We start from the raw sequence: 16,801 nt of genomic DNA on the forward strand, positions 1-16,801 counted from the left end.
TCCAGGGAACGTTAGCAAAACACAATTTGTACTATTTTTATATTTACGTTAATTTTTAAGCACATTTAGATAACTGGCTTTGTTAATTGTATTTTTGAATTTAATCTAACCACTTGGCAGTACCTCTGTTGCCCACTAGGTGGCACTTTGATGCCAACCAGTGGTTGAGAAGTGATGACGTAAAGCATCTTAGCTGTTAGTATGCTATTACACAAAGTACAGCTGAGGTTGATGGGAATGCCATTACTTTTGCAGGTATTTAGACATTGACATATTCAATACATTTACATTTTGACCTGATGATGGCGCTAGAGGATAACCAAAGTCTTTAGGATGTATAAAAATAAAAATAAATGTGACCTGATGTGCTGGATGAAACGTCAGAGGATCACAACAGTTATTTGAGTTTATTCTGAAGGGAATATTAATGTTTCTACCACATTTCATATCAATAGTTGAGCCACAAATATCAACCACATGGTGTCAAACAGCCATTGTAAGAAGACCAATTAGTAATTAGGTGGCAGTTTCACGGTTTCTTAAAATTGAAATGTCTACCTTGTTTAGTTTGTTGAATCTGCTGCTTCGAGCGGCTCGTCTCGTGGTGATGATGATGCCACCGACTCAGCTGACGACGTGTGAAGCGAACATACAGCGTTTTGTCTCTCTGCATCACTTATCGGGTGTTTACAGACCGAGAGGATGAAACACGTCAGTTCTCAGTGTGTTTATTCACTTCCCAGGCAACAATGATGTGAGGACTTTGTGTCCTACGTGTACATTTCCAGATTTATAAGTGGAGGAAGAAAACATTTCAATAAAAATCACATGCACCTCATACTTATAACGTTGTGATTTTTTAGGGACAAAATAGTCAAAGTCAACTGGTACAATTCAGTCATTTTCTAAAACAATAGTGATCTCCAAATATATATATTTTGAGAGCAACAATAAGTATTAAACCTTCTGTATGAAAGCAATTTGAATCTAAAAGCACTGTTTACAGAAGGAATTACAAAAAAGGGTTGAATTACTGACCCATTAATGACCTCGCAAATGCCAAATGAGTACACTCGATAAGAAGCCAATGCACTGTCACTGTCATCAAAGTCAAATGGGAGGCAACACGGATGTCCACTGTTTGATGTAGGCCAAAGTCATAAGGCATATAGCAGCAACCAGAGTCAAAATCAACTCCATCTTTTTCTGTTTTATGATGAGTAGAAATATATTGCACTTTGAAGACAAACTGAAAAAATAATCTCACAGGTAACGACAGCAACAAGTATCACCGAAGAGTCATGCAGGTGGTGATGGGCTCGTCGGAAGGTGAACTCTACCCCCGACCTCTGTTGCACAGTCCGACTGCCGAAGGGTTTGACCGTCCATTAGATAAGGCGGCCAAAACGGCTGCACCGATTCTTTTTTTTTGAGAGTAACCGTTTGCATACTGGCGAACAAACATCTCCCTTTGTTTGGCTCTGTTTTAGTGGTATTTTAGCAAAGTCTAGCTGCATGTCCTCCCGTCTGCTTTTCCTCTTGTGGTTCTTGGCAGAGATCATTTTTCTCGTAGAACGCAGACACCTGCGTCGCATCGCTGCGTCGCCATCGACGTGACGACCTCCCAGGAGTCGATGACCGGGTCGTAACATTCAATGCTGCTGAGGAGAGAGTTCCCATCGTATCTGGAGACAGAGAGACGTGAGACAGACAGAGATGAACTGAGAGTTTTTAACCCACGATAATCAGCGCCGCTCAGTCGTGAATAATGTGCTTCAATTGTAGGTATCCAGATAAACGTGATGAGTTATCGGGTAATAAGAGAATAAGATAAAAGTGTTGGAATACATTTGCAATTAATTTCAGTTTTAAACATCTTAAGGGAGAGGGTCACAGTTGTATTAAATCTGTCTTGAAATAATAATGAAGTGCTCGCTGTAATCATTTCTCCTGTCGATAATACTGGCCATTAAGAGATCTGTTTCTAAAGAGCTTTCAATGCAAGTTGTATGGGACAAAATCCCAAAGTCCAGAAATATATTCAAAAGTGTATCTGAAGCTGATGCGAGTTAAGACAAATCAAGTGAGGAGCTTTCAAATTGTTTTGTTCCATTGTTTTGTCGAGCACAAAATTCCCTTGTTGTGTTCCCCCTGGACCGTGTTGCTCTGCCGGTGGTGTGAAGATCATCCTGCCAGTTGAAATGCCGTGGCAAAATACCGGCAATAAAGCTGCACTTGATTTGGCTTCACATTAGCTTTGGTTAAACTCAGGATATATTTTGGCACGTGGATTTCATTCCCGATTTTCTACAGTGCAGTCATGTTGCTCCGAGGGTATCATTCAGGGCCAGTGTGGAGAGAAGGAATGATTACCAAGAAGTCTCTCAACATTCCTGAGATATATATCATATCTCATATGCCGAGAATAACTTGAAAACATTAAACGTGATCCTTTAAACAGAAAGAGGGGCATTCTTTCTTACCCGGCGATGGCGTAGAGACGTCCTCTGAGGACGGTTGCGCCTACGTAACATCGAGGCGTCGTCATACTGGCTACAGTGGTCCAATAGTCTGTTCTGATGTTGTACACCTCAACAGAGTCGAGGTGTGAAACACCATCAAATCCTCCCACGACGTAGATGTGGTCGTTGAGTAAAGCCACACCAGCGCCTGAAAGCAGTAGGAAGGTCTCAGATAAAAAGTAACACACACAGCGAGATAGGATATTTGGCTGCATTCTGTTTTCTTACCTACCTGACCGCTTGGTGGCCATAGGCGTAACGCTTGTCCAGTGGCCCGTGTGGGGGTCATACCGCTCCACTGAATTCAGGATATTTAGTCCATCATATCCACCTATGAGGAAATACAAGGAAGCGTAATTGACACGTCTATTGACAGATTGACTCAATTTGTTAAGCAAAAAGGCCAAACATTCCCACCTACCAACTTCTCATTTGTTAGTATTTTCTGCCTTTCTTTGTGTTATGCGATAGTTAATTAAATATATTTGGGTTTTGGAGTATTGGTAAGAGAAAATACGCAAAGTGAATTAATCCTACACCTAAGGAAATTGAGCATATTACAGACAAAACAAATGATAGGTTAGTTTAGAAAATTAATTGATTGATAACAATAATAATCATAAAAAAGTTGAAAAAGTTATAAAGGATGATCTGTCCATACCTAGACAGTATATAAGTCCACTGGCCACCACTAGACCAGCTCCTTCTCTAGCTGTCTGCATATCTCCCAGCATGCTCCACTGGTCAATGTTTGGGTCGTATCGCTCCATGCTGGTGTGACGCCGGCTGCCATCGAAGCCACCGGCAACATAGATCATGTCTGTGAAGAGTCGAACGAGGTACAAACAACATATTATGCACCATTCTGAGAGAGATTTTGAACAGGAAACCGTTGCAGGCGCGAGTCATACAGAAACACACTCACCTCCGAGTGTCGTGGCTCCGGCGAGGCCACGCCGCACGTTCATGGTGGCGACGGTGTACCAAACCCCGTCCTCGTCCGCCGTGTAGTCCAGGCACTCCACGGAGCTGAGCCTCGACCGACCATCGTAGCCTCCGATCACATACACTCGGTCGTGGAGAGACACCGTGGCGACATACCGCCTTTTCCGTGCAATGTTCTATTGAAGACATGCCTGTCTGTATTAGCCAAACCCGCTGGGATGAAAAGAAAACACATCACAATGCTCTCTTTGTAATATTCAATACTTACAGGAAGGGAGCTCCATTCCTGTGTTTTCGGATCATATTTCTCAACTATGTCTATTGGCGATTGCTGGCTGCCAAACCCGCCGATAACCAACAGGACTTCTTTGGCACCTGAAAGAACCCATAAATCACTTTTACTATCAGTGTCGATTACAGAGCAGTTATATCGGAAACAAGCTTATAGCCAAATTCCTACGAAAAAAAGAATTCCCACCTAATCTAGCTTGTGTGCGTGGGCCCTGCATCTCACTCCTCAGCTCCGGTCTTAAGTGGAATTTCTTGGCTTCGTCAACAAGGTCTCGACATGGCAGGCTACACCGAATGAGGGGCTACAACATGTCAAAACTTGCATAATTATGGTGGCAACTGTGATAAATACGTCAACACATAATCCAAGCTTGGCGTGTGATTACACAACAACCTGATGTGTGTCGCCTGGCTCACCTCGGCATCAATGACATCTGTAATGTAGCGGGGGGTCAGGAGCGGCATTCGAACAAACTCCAGCAAGCCTGACAGGCAGAGCTCTCGCTCTTTTCGGTTGTGTTTGACCCAGTTTAACACGGCTTCAAAGACGGGCTCCTCTGAGTCCACCTACAAACAGACAGCACATACAGTCAGAGGAGCTACAGCTACGTTTAAACCCGTAAATCCACACCTAGCTGACAACTGTTAAAGATGTTGCACAATATTCATTTGTGATGCAACCACTCTAATCCTTAATTGGTCAGCAATTGCAATTCATTTGTTTAATTACAAAGACACAACGTGCCACGATGCCGTGTGCTGAAGAAGGTGAAACAAGCCATGAATTCCTCACACGAGAAAGACGACACAAAGTTTTACTGAGGGCAAATTATGCGATTTACACGTTTGGTCTAGTTTTAATCTAAAAACAATGAAAATGTCTATTAGAGACATGTGATGATCTATAAATCATTTGTATGATAATAACTATGTCTTCACAAAGCAAGGGCTTAAAACTTAAATCAGGTTTTCTTCACTGCAATTTCTTTGTCAGCTCAATCCGCTAAAGTGAATGGAATTAACGAGGGGGGACTGAGATTACAGCAGGTTGGTGCTTGCTTTTCTCTTTTCTCAGTGTTTGAAAGACGATACAAAGCTGTGAAAGTCAGTTGACACTAAACAAATTTAGTCATGTTGCATTTCAGGCATGTTCTAAGCCATAACTTAAACACACATGTCACTTTAACATACACTTACAATAACGTTATCTGTTTGTCTGAGCACTTTATCTTATACTTAAGTTAATACCCATTGTACTGTTGTTGTCGTTTATTGTTGATTGTTGTTTGTCTCGTCTAACGTCTCATGTCTAATGAATGCACCTTCTGCCTAGAAAAAATCCTTGTTTGTGTAAACATTCCTGGCAAATAAACGGTTTCTGATTCTGATTTCTAAGCTTTACAGTTACCTGCATTTGTCATTATGGAGTCAGGCATTTCAAATAACATATAGTTATCTATCGTACTCATTGATGATAGATAAGGTTTAAAACTTCACAACATCCGGTTTTCATACCTGGATTTCATCACATTTTATGAGCTTTTCAACTTCTGTCTGGCTGAGCAGCATGAACTCCTCATGCTGAACCACCTCAGAGAAATGCTTCTGGGAAAAGAGCTCGGCTGCCTGCATCAGGTCGAGGCAATTGTGAGTTTCGGCAAAGTCACGAATCCCCAGGCAGTTGGTGGGATCAAGCTGGCTCTCCAAAAAGTCACAACATGCTCTTTTCACCCCTGAGGAAAAACAAAGACACATTTGTATATGTATGCGCGCACACACACATTCATCATTCAAATTCAGCCAAATCTTGATCGACAAGACTCTAATGTCATTCAACAACTCTTCATTTGGAAATGCCGAAGCCATTTCATTACATTTCAGACTTTTAAAATAACACATTGCAATGTATTACCTGATTTATGATAATACCCCCCAAAGTGGCGAGAATAATTTATTACATATCCTTTTTAATACTTATAAAATAGATAGAAAAATCCACCAATTTTCAATGATTCATTCATTAAAGTTTTTGCTAAAAGGGTATATTTGACAATTAAGTATCTGGGTGTAGACTGAAACTCTGAGGGTGTAGACTGAAACTCCACTAAAAAGGATTAAACAACCTCCGCCAAACCCATTATACTATTGCAACAACCACGCTTTTAGTTTAAAGAATATATGCTTGTCGATCTGCAGATACCCTCTGCCTATACTCATAACAATATCAGCTGGCTTAAGCACCCACTTCTCAAATAAAGGTACGGCCGGAACTTCTCAACCTACCTTTGAGCTGCAGTAAGCACGCTGCAGGCAGCAGTTCTTGTACGTTCTCCACTGTGACTAGCACCGTCTCTGTGTACACGAAGTCCAACAAGATCTCCATAGTCATTGCAGTAAGACCCTGAATGTCCACAAACGATTTCCCCTTCTCTGCAAGCTGCAGAGCCACAAAGACAGGTACGATGACAATAAACATCTCATTTAGGGATTAGTCATCTGCATTGGGTATTATCTAGAATTCTCTCGTTAATTGTGTAGTTTAAGTAAAGCGAAAACACTGCCTTATTCTTCATATGCGTTTACTATCTATATTTCTTGTCATCCTGATTGTCTATACTGTCATTTTACTTGTTGCTCTATTATGTGTCCAAGACATCTGTTGCATGTTTGTCTGTCCTGTGTGAATGATCTCTCCTCAGTTGCTCTTTCTGGGGGTTGTTCCATTTTTTCCTTGATAAAGTTATTTGTGGGGAAAGTTCTGCCTTTTCTGAATCAATGGTCTAGGGACAAAGGATTTGTATGTTGGACTGATTGTACAGGTCTTGAAGCAAATTTTGTGATTTGTGATAATGGACTATAATTTTTATTTATTTACTTGACTTAGACTCTCAGAGAAGCCCAAAACGGTGTGAATAATAAACAGATCATTTTCAGACAGTTTCTCCTTTTCTGACAGATATTGTTGTACTCTTAATTTGATCAATTCTTATGTAACAAGGTAAATAATAGTAACAATTCAACATATTTCTCAGCACTCAAACTGTTTTAGTATTACCTCACTGGTGAACATGGCACAGAAGTAGTCACTGCAGGCGGCCAAGACAATCCGGTGAGCGGGAAAATCTGTGTTCTCCACCCTCAGAGTGATATCACAGAGTGTGTTGCTCTTTCGAAGGGAGTTCATGGCATTGAGGATGGTTTTGGCATGGGAGTTGGTCATGATGTCTTTGGGAGCCATGCTGCCTTGAGTATATCTCAAGGATCTCAAACTACTCCAGGAATCTAAAATAGATAGAGAAGCTTTGTTGAGAATGATGGCCACAACACTTTGTTTTGTATCATAGTCACCCTTCACTTTATAGTTTGAACATGCAGCACTTACGGTATCTGTCATCCTTCGGTGTGTGTATGTATACGTGTGCATTAAATGGGTGTCTATTGGGTGAGAGATTCAATCTTGTGTTGCATGCGGACAGAAACAATGGATATTTGTTATGTGTGACAAGTTAGAAAGCCCAAGAAACAAAGATGCAAAGTATATTCAAGTACTGAACTTCAGTACTGTTTTGAAGTATTTGTGCTTAATTTGAGTATTTCCAATTTGTGAGATTTCCAATTAATTTTAAAGGATAACATTATACTTTAACGCAATCTATTAAATTTGTCTGATAGCTGTATTCAGCAGAATTAGATTTTTCTTGCATATCAAATGGAAAACTAATAAAAAAAAACCAATTTCATTAACAGGTCTTTCAATTTAGATGTACATAAAAACATGTTTTTATGCTAAAAATGGACTGTTACTTTACTTACATTTTTGAATGCAGGACTTTAACTTTGACTTGAGTAATTTGGCATTGTGGTATTGCTAATGCAACTTACCGTTAAAAGATTTGAATACTTTTTCCACCACTGGGAGGCAGTAACTATAGCTACACATTAGCAAGCAGCAGCCAGCGACAGCTGAGGGCTAACGCCAACGCTAGACAACAACTAGGAAAACACAGGCATATAAAGTGAGCCGGAGACGACATATGAAGCGACACACACAGAATAACTTGTCAAGAATGTGTATAATACCTGTCGCAGCAGTAAAGCTGATTCAAAACGTCTAGCTAAGTTGCGTTGCTAGCTAACGTTAGTAGCAACAAAGTCCCTTGTCCCAGTTGCTGTCAGTCACACTGTCTGGAGAAAAGCCACTGAACTACAGCTAATCCATGATGACCTTTGATAGGTCACGCTACGCGCCGCCTGCTCGAAGACATTTATGTCTAGAATGCCCCAAAATAATATCACATCATTCCTGGCACGAGTTTTAACCAGCTAGAACATTTCGTTTGACTAAACTGCAGCAGGTCACAGCAGCAGAGACTCCACAGATTGGACGTAAACAGACCATTACGTGAGTGTGCGCGCGCGCTCCCGAAGCCGGACGCGTCACGTAACATTCCCCCACGCAAGATGTCTTCCGCTCGTCACCGCGCTGGTCTGCCCGTAAAGCTCCCGTGGGACTTGGTAAAGTGACTATTTCCTACAAATAAAGTTGCATAATTCTGGGTTCATGAGGACATTCACATCCAGATACACACCCGGAAAACCCGGTGCGGGTTATGACATTTTAAACACAAACAGGCACGCGCACGCACGCACACACACGCACACACACACGCACACACTGCTCTTGGCCGGCGGCTCCACCGTGGAGGAGGAGCCAGCGGCGTGTTTCCGCTAACACCAGGCCGACAGAGGTAGCTCGGTAATCTACGCCGTCGTACTGAGAATTACAGGACATTGACGGAACAATCGGCGGCTATTGCGGGACTGTGTTAGGGTGCAGTTTTTTCGACCGGCGGGGAGCTGCGGTTGTCCGTTGATAGGTGCAGAAGAAGAAGAAGAAGAAGAAGGAGAAGGAGTGGCAGCTGGACTGTCAGCAATGGAAGCCGAGTTTCGGGAAATCGATGAAAACGGGAGTTGGAACGCCATCTACCAGGTAGGTAGGACCTCCCCGGCGAGATCAAGGTGGTGGAAATGGTCTGCTGGAGAAGCGGCCGCTTTTAGGCCAAATCATAGCCAGTGCACACAAGTTTGCAGCGGGCGTATCTCCCGTTTAATGTTTGTTTTAAACCTTTAGGTTAGTCCGTGTTCCGCCTGCTCGGATCAATCCGATGATTGATGTGTCTGCTGGGTAACACCCCCCCGCCCCCATCACCAAACTGTTATATGATTGTACATTAAATACACATTGTACATCGAGTCCGTGTTGGAAAAAAGTATTCCAATATTTTACTTCCATAGTTATACAATATTGTGTTGCAAGTACAAGTCCTGCATTCAAAATCTTACACAAGTAAAATTACGAAAGTATTGTCATGATAAGATACTTCATCATGTAGAATAACATATAACCGGATTATGATTATTGATGCATTAATGTGTAAGCATCACCACTGTTGCAGCCGGTAAAGGTGAAGCTAATTTAAATTCCTGTTGAATACTCAATGTACTGAAGTACTTAAGTACATTCCATAACTGCCTTATTGATTCTTTCTTATATGGTTTTTCCACAGTTTTTTTGCACACAATATCCAATCATTACAACTCTGTGTGGAGGTGTTATTATTATATTTGTTGATTCAGTCGTGTGGGTGCACTAAAATGTTCAACACATCACCCTGTACACCCACACACATGAGTATGACCCTTTTAGGGAGTTGAACGTTTTTTGTTGTTGTTTTGTTTTTAGAATTCATAGAATTGTTTTCGACAAAGGAAGCAACAACCCCCCTCAAGATCCTTTTACAGTATTCAGCTTTAAAGCATCCAACAGCCAAGGAGACCCAGCCTGCACCGTGTTACATCAGACTTTTGATGCCAATGTCATTTTACGTTGTTCTATTTCTATTTTGCCACAGGAGATTCGCCAGCAGTCATGTGAACTCCCGTGCAAAGTTGCCAAATTGCCTGAAAACAAGAATCGGAATCGTTACAGAGATGTTAGCCCATGTAAGTAGCTCTTCTATCGGACTGATTGCACCGACCAGAGCAGTTTTAAAATATTCCTTTATATTGATGACGGCTATGTAATCTGCTATTTCATGTCCAAACATCAGCCAGTGGTGACTTATTGTTTGAAGTTACAGCAGCCAAGTCTTCCACAGTTGAATGTTATACAAACGGCTTACTGCTGTTTGACCTCAGTCATTTGAAATAACGCAATGTCAGTATTACGTAATAGGCAGAGGGTCAGGCACTGTATCGACATCATAAAGGATGTGACTAACAGTTCATAACTTTTGACCTCTTTACTGTGAATTTATTAAGGTTGATAATCATCTTTACTGAAAACCAATTTGTATCGGCTGACTTTTCTACAATCGTCTATGACATTTAACAACATCAGTGTAAATGTACCGCGCTGGTTCAACTGAACATTTGCTCCCATTTTCCAGACACAACCGACAAATATTATAACACATAAGTACAACGTGAAGTTGCAATAAAAACTCGAGACAAAAGAAACAGTAGGAAATGAACCACACCAATTTGTCCCAATAATCTATAAACAACAATACAGTCGGACAAGTTTGAAACGCTACAAAACAAGTTTGAGTGGATCATCCATCGATACATATCTCAGTAGATTTTATTCACATTTTAAGCATGATTTAAAATAATCATACATTGTATTCTTTCCAGCACTTTGTAAACATAAGAAGCACATTATTTAAGTACATTTAATTGTTATTATATTTCATTTATGCTCGGCGAGCCCCACGGACCCACTGCTTTTAACTATTCATTACTCGGCGCAGTCCAGTGTTTGAAATTAATTATTATTCACCAAAATGTTTTTTTCTATAACATCACAATACAACAGCTGAACTATGTTGTTTCCTCTTCTTCACGCTGAATAATAAATGCAAATACTGTAAATGTGCAATCAAGTGTGTAAAAATGTGAACATCTGTAGCCTGAAACTTGTTCATGCTGTTATCGTTTTAACTGAAATGCGCTTTCAGTGAATATATCGAGAACAGTTGACGTTATCCACCTCTGTAATAAAACAGCCAACACCTGCGTTTTGTTCAAAGATTGACTTGTCATATGTTCCCAGCAGCTTAGTCGGTCTGATCTGTCGTCCCCTGAGCGTTGTGACATGTTGAAAACATCCAGGCTTATTTTCATGTTTCTTCTTTTCATCCTCTCCTAAGTTGACCACAGCAGAATATGTCTGCAGCTTGGAACGAATGACTACATTAATGCCAGCCTAATAACCGTAGAAGAGGCACAGAGGAAATATATCCTCACTCAGGTAAGCAGGATTCAGGGCACTCCTCTGTACAGCGATGTTCCACCCTTATTCAGAAATCATACCTGTTATTACGTGATGTTGGATGATATTTAATTATACTTGTGAACAACCATGATGTAAGTATTGGGTCATGTGAAAGGAAGTGGGTGGTAGTACTACCTGTGCTTTGAAGCATCCAAGGGAAGACTTCATTATGAAGTCAGAGAGAAAGGGAGGGATTTAGCCTGCCTTCATTGATCCATGTGTGGTGGACAAATTAATAGAAACACCTGTCAGTATGGCGCGTCACAATTCAACAGCAGCACAAACTACATCCTCAAAAATGTTCATAAAGTAGACATCTCTTAACCAGTTTCAACAAAAGCGGAACATCATAACCTTCATGAAGGTCAGAAGTCTTGCAGCTGTACTTAATAAACTGGCAACTGATTGAAACCATTTAACAAATGGTTGACAACATAGGATAATTATTAATGCGTTTGTCAATGACCAAATCCTCTCGTGGGAACGCGCAAGCAGAGGCTGGTGTATAAAGAAGATAATAAATGACAGTATAGTAAGAAACAGGTATAATAAAGTAAGTACATCATAAAATAATCTTTACAGGAGAATTCTAAATTTCTGACAAGTACTTTCATATTTATATATAATAATATAATTTTCAAGAATAGTGCACTCAGCAATCCCAAATGGTTTGCTGAGATCTTTAAATAGAAGCACTGGTTTGTTTTTAGTTTTACTGAGAATCAAATCCACTCTTCAAACACAACATTCTTTCTTTTTTTAGGGACCTCTTCCGACTACATGTGGCGACTTCTGGGAGATGGTGTGGGAGCAGAGGACCCACGGTGTAGTGATGCTGAACCGAGTCATCGAGAAAGGATCCGTAAGCAGTGGCTTCTTTCCTCACATTGTCACTTGATTGTTTGCCCCATAACCTCGTTGCTTTATTTCTTTCTTTTTTTGTTTTTGTTTTAGGTCAAATGTGCTCAATATTGGCCAATGAGAGAGGAGGGAGATGCTATCTTTGAAGATGCCAATTTCAAGCTCTCCCTCATTTCAGAAGAGATCAAGTCTTACTACACAGTCCGTGAGCTGGAGCTGATCAATCTTTCGGTAATTAATATTATTTTTTTCTTCTCTTCACAGTTATTTTTCTGTGTGTGTGTAAAAGTAGACACATGGTTTGACCCTTTTATACTCCGTGCCTCCGTCCTGGTCTCTTCTATCTTCTGCCTTTGAATTGTTCCTTGCATGTCTTATCATCCTTTACAGACTGATGAGACTCGTGAGGTTTTACATTTTCACTACACCACCTGGCCTGACTTTGGGGTACCAGAGTCTCCTGCCTCCTTCCTCAACTTCCTGTTCAAGGTGCAGAAGTCGGGCTGTCTGAATTCGGACCAGGGACCGGTGGTGGTGCACTGCAGCGCCGGCATCGGACGCTCTGGGACCTTTTGTCTCGTGGACACGTGCCTGTTATTGGTCTGTACAGAGCTCTGCTTTTGAGAAATAATGACGTCATATCTTTCTGTCTGCAAAAATAGAACAACACTAAATTCCTCGGTTATTGTTACAAGCAACCATTAATGTAGAGTGTAAACGGTTGGACTCTAGTGCTGTACAACTCCACAAAACCCGAGACTCCTGTGTACTCAGTGTTTTTGCTGTATTGTGCAGATGGCCAGCCGTAAGGACCCGTCTTCAGTGCGTATCCGTGACGTGCTGCTGGAGATGCGACGCTATCGCATGGGCTTGATTCAGACAGCAGATCAACTTCGATTCTCCTACCTAGCTGTCATCGAAGGTGCCAAGTATATCAAGGGAGATACATCTCTGCAGGCAAGGCCTCCATCTATTCTTTTCAATTTGAAGATATATTTCACATCAATTGGGTTTTATGTCAAGTACATGTTGTTTTTATTTAAGTATTTTTGCAAATATAAGGATTTTGTTTTTTCCTCAAGGAGTCCTTGAAAGAGCTGTCAAACGAGGAAGATGATCCTCCAGAGTTCACCCCTCCGCCTCCTCTTCCTCCTCCCAGAGATCCTCACAACGGGAAAGTTGAGCCAGCCTTCTTTCCCGAAAACGATGAGATCATCCAACAGATGGAGATCCGCAGTCTGGGGTAATCATCCAAATAATGTTATTGAAAGATTTTGTCTATCATCAATAGTGTCGACTTTAAAAGACAGGACAGGAATAGGTTGCAACAGCTATTTATAAGACCGTCATACATAGTGGCAAGCGTAATGAAACACGCTTAAATGGAGCCCAGAAAGCATCTGAGGTCGCAAGCATGACTTTGAATTTCTAGTAGCTGATAAGCAGACGGCACCAGGTGGTACGAATGCTGTGCCAAACTTTTATTTCATCACAGCTTTTAGGTGTTTGCAGAGACACTATAACTGTTTCTGTTCAGATTCAGCCACTACAAGCCAGGTTAAAAAAAGTGTTTATTCATCTATTTTGACGACAAAGCTGTCACAAGCTTCACATATTTTGTGAAGTGCCACACAGAGCTCTCAACTAGTTCTGCCATTTAAACATTACCGTCTTAACTCGTAAAGATTTTAGTTACGTGTAAAGCAGTTGCTAGGGAACATCTGTAGTGCCGTCCAATCAAAATGTAAACAGTTGTAAAAATGAAATGTATGTATTGTTAATATCGTGGAATGTAAATGAGAATAATCCCCATCTACATCCTTATGAAGCAGCATTTTATTAAGCGTCAGGTCAGATGTGTCGGTTATATTTTCATATTGCCTTTAAGAACGTCTCATGTCAGCAGGCGAGTGTTTAATCAACAACTACTGTACTAGTTTGTGTGTTTCAACCCATTTTAATTTAGTAAACGCGTTATAATAAGCTATGTTTGAACTCTGAGGATCTGGTGCAAGCGGCTCCAGGACTGTTTGTCAAGGAAAAACTTAATCTCCCAACTCTTATACATCCACTTAATAAAACCAAACTGCTTGGGGGCATTAAAGCTTTACTCGGCTCTCCTCTCTTTACTCAGGTCCTCACAAGAGCCGGAGCTGCGAAAGAGGACCATTGCTGCACGCCAGCCTCCTCCTGATGGCGCTGATCAGCTCCATGGCCACATTGGAACCGTAGATCACGACTCCAAAGCTCCAACGAAATCCCAGCAGCAGGAGACGGAAGAGCAGGAGGTGCCCAAGGCAGTGGAGCCGCTAAAGGAAAGCTCTCCTGAGCCGGGGACCTGGTCCCCTCTACTAACCAACGTGTGCCTGTGCACGGCATTGGCCCTCAGTGCTTACGTCTGTTATCGAGCCTGTTTCCACTGATGTCTGTCCTTCCTCCTCCTTTTTGTTGCTCTCTGTCTCTCCACTGATGTTGCGTAGTGAACTAGGCTGGCCAATGAGCCTGCTTTTGACTTTGGGTTTACTCTACGAGTGATTGGATTATTTGGACATCAGCAGATTCAGGTTCACTCGTTTATTTTACAAATGCAGTGCGAAGGGGTTGGCTTGTTGGGAATAACAGGCCGCCAATCCTCATTACCCACCCAAACGTTCTTTCCATATGTCATTGTGAATGCTCAGGGCCTTAGTTTTTTCAGGTGTCGCATCCCAAATACGTGTGCCGACTTAAACACAGACTCAACAGGCAATACGTGTCTGTGAGGAAAAAAGGGGTTTGAATGGCCTGTCAGCCCATTTTACTCGTGTCTCCTCTCTTATTTACCAAATGACACTTGTATGCGTTCTTCCATTTTAACCAGTACTACGGTGTCCGTTAGGATTTCACATTTATTTTCCACCTTTTTTTTTTCTTTCTTTTGTGTACACAAATGATCAGAAATCGTAGAGCCAGATTTTTGACCAGAAACCTTTTTAGTTAGTTTGTTGTGGTTCAATATTAAACCCGACAGTAAGGTGAAGGATGTGAAAGTAAGAGGGAAGCAACCCTGTGCCACTAGATAAGAGATGCATGCGGGGGTGGGCATTGAATTATCTGTCCTCACTGGTGACCTGTGTCGGTCTGCAGGAGGCATGCTGATTGAGTACATAGAGTATGTGTGTGTTTGTGTATGGACATGTGTGCGAGTGGTAGTTAGTGAAGCTTTCTACTGATGCTTGAGTTAAATCCACTCAGTGAGACATATTAATATAACATTTTTCAGTATGTAAGATATAGACTGAGTTGCCTCCCGCTGCGTTTCTTTCTCCCTGTAGGCTCTAAAAAAACAAAATGGTGCAGGCACAGGGTGGCTTGTCTCTTTCTCCATTTGCTTGGCATTCCCAAACCGACAGTGGTGATGAGGTAATAACACCTGGCTTTTGCCAGTCAGTGTTTTCAGTCACAGTGGTTTAAATTGTGTGGAGGCTTTTCACGCCAGGAGAATGTGTAAGAAAACCTGAATGACACCGTTGTATCTTTACACACAAGAATGCCAGCTTATTGAGACACAAAGTAGCTAACACCCAACTCTTTTCGCCAGCAATAACAAATACTTACTAATGTGTCACCCTTTTGCTTGGTCAAACTCTTGAGTTTGAATGGGGAACCAGGGTCTTTTGAACAAACCAAAAAAAAATCAAACACCAGCACAGGGATGAAAACAATACACTGTAGCAATGAACCGTTGTATCATGGCGTGGCCCTGAGCTGGCAATATTGTTTTGTATGATTCAATTTTAGTTTTTTTTTTTAAGCATGCTGCATTTGTGAATCGACAGGTTTGTCCTAAAAAGAGATTAGCTAAACTGCTAGCATTCAGTTTACCTTTGTGACTCGACAAAGTTCAGTTGACTGTCAGTCCGACAGTTTTACTTTTCTTTAGAATGTATAAACGTCCTCAACAAGGACACACCCTTATTAGATATATATATATATATTTTTCAAATCAGGTTTCAATGTTCTGAGTTATTTCTTTTTGTTCTGCTTTAGAAAGGGATTCAATCTCAGCAGCCGTGCAGCCATCGCACCAGGTTTTCCTGTTTTTCTACTTATGCTGAGCTCAAAAACATGTATTTTTTTATTTACATTTGTTGTTTTACTTTTTAAATAAAAAACTAAAAACTAACTGTTTTGTGCAGGTTTTTCCAACACAGTTAAATCTATAACTATGGTCATGATTATGCTAATACAATTTCACACATGACTGTCTGATGATTTATGTCTGATGTGTAAAACATTAGTACATTATTTATTAATAGTAATTAAAGCCAACATTAGTTACAACTTAGAAATCCTTTACAAAGGGTCCCAGGAATTCTTCCAGTCGTCAACCTTTTTTTACTCTTTATCGTGCACTTTACATTTCCTTTATTATATTGAAGAAAATATATTTAACAATATAAGGATAGTGATGCAAGTAAGTACTGTGTGTGTATATATATCAAAAATATATAGTATATATTTTATATTAGATTATATTTCATTAATTAATTAATATAAAATATATGTTGTAAGTTTTATTATATTATTGTATAACATTGTATATTATATAACTGTTTTCTACAATATATATAGCTAAAAGGCTACAATATATTAGCTACAATTTATATATATATAAAATATATTGTAGCAAATATATTGTAGCTTTTTAGCTATATATTGTAGCAAGAAAACAACTATAATATTGAAGTACTCATTAATCCAATTATATTATATACTGTATATAATTTGTCTAACTTGATGTTTATACTTAAGGTTTTAAATGCAGGACATTTACTTGTAGCAGTATTTTTACACTGTGGTATTG

General features: G+C 40.6%; 2 protein-coding genes across 2 annotated transcripts; one reads left to right on the plus strand and one right to left on the minus strand.

Moving 5' to 3' along the window:
• Window positions 1-718: 718 nt before the first annotated feature.
• klhl12 (kelch-like family member 12) lies at window positions 719-7,017 on the minus strand. Its single transcript, XM_079226757.1, has 11 exons — window positions 6,814-7,017; window positions 6,042-6,195; window positions 5,274-5,491; window positions 4,176-4,325; window positions 3,946-4,060; window positions 3,736-3,842; window positions 3,448-3,643; window positions 3,184-3,342; window positions 2,755-2,853; window positions 2,484-2,670; window positions 719-1,685 (listed from the first exon to the last, which is right to left on the minus strand). Exons 1-11 carry the CDS (start codon window positions 6,994-6,996, stop codon window positions 1,559-1,561), a joined length of 1,695 nt encoding a protein of 564 aa, XP_079082883.1. The 5' UTR covers window positions 6,997-7,017; the 3' UTR covers window positions 719-1,558.
• A 1,536-nt stretch (window positions 7,018-8,553) lies between these two features.
• ptpn1 (protein tyrosine phosphatase non-receptor type 1) lies at window positions 8,554-15,696 on the plus strand. Its single transcript, XM_079226243.1, has 9 exons — window positions 8,554-8,748; window positions 9,671-9,761; window positions 10,970-11,070; window positions 11,858-11,956; window positions 12,049-12,186; window positions 12,346-12,555; window positions 12,751-12,912; window positions 13,038-13,198; window positions 14,090-15,696. The coding sequence occupies exons 1-9, from the start codon at window positions 8,692-8,694 to the stop codon at window positions 14,376-14,378; spliced, it is 1,308 nt and encodes a 435-aa protein (XP_079082369.1). The 5' UTR covers window positions 8,554-8,691; the 3' UTR covers window positions 14,379-15,696.
• The last annotated feature ends 1,105 nt before the right edge of the window (window positions 15,697-16,801 follow it).

This window comes from Taurulus bubalis (genome assembly GCF_910589615.1).
Source record: "Taurulus bubalis genome assembly, chromosome: 11".
Taxonomy (NCBI): Eukaryota; Metazoa; Chordata; class Actinopteri; order Perciformes; family Cottidae; genus Taurulus; species Taurulus bubalis.

Excerpts from the sequence above, each read along its gene's own strand:
- klhl12 (XM_079226757.1), bottom strand. The coding sequence starts at position 6,996 with ATGGCTCCCAAAGACATCATGACCAACTCCCATGCCAAAACCATCCTC. Across the intron at positions 3,843-3,945 it reads ACGCACACAAGCTAGATTAG|GTGCCAAAGAAGTCCTGTTG; the intron begins GTGGGAATTCTT and ends GGGTTCTTTCAG. Across the intron at positions 2,671-2,754 it reads TATGGCCACCAAGCGGTCAG|GCGCTGGTGTGGCTTTACTC; the intron begins GTAGGTAAGAAA and ends TACTGCTTTCAG.
- ptpn1 (XM_079226243.1), top strand. The coding sequence starts at position 8,692 with ATGGAAGCCGAGTTTCGGGAAATCGATGAAAACGGGAGTTGGAACGCC. Across the intron at positions 12,556-12,750 it reads TGGACACGTGCCTGTTATTG|ATGGCCAGCCGTAAGGACCC; the intron begins GTCTGTACAGAG and ends TGTATTGTGCAG. Across the intron at positions 12,913-13,037 it reads AGGGAGATACATCTCTGCAG|GAGTCCTTGAAAGAGCTGTC; the intron begins GCAAGGCCTCCA and ends TTTTTCCTCAAG.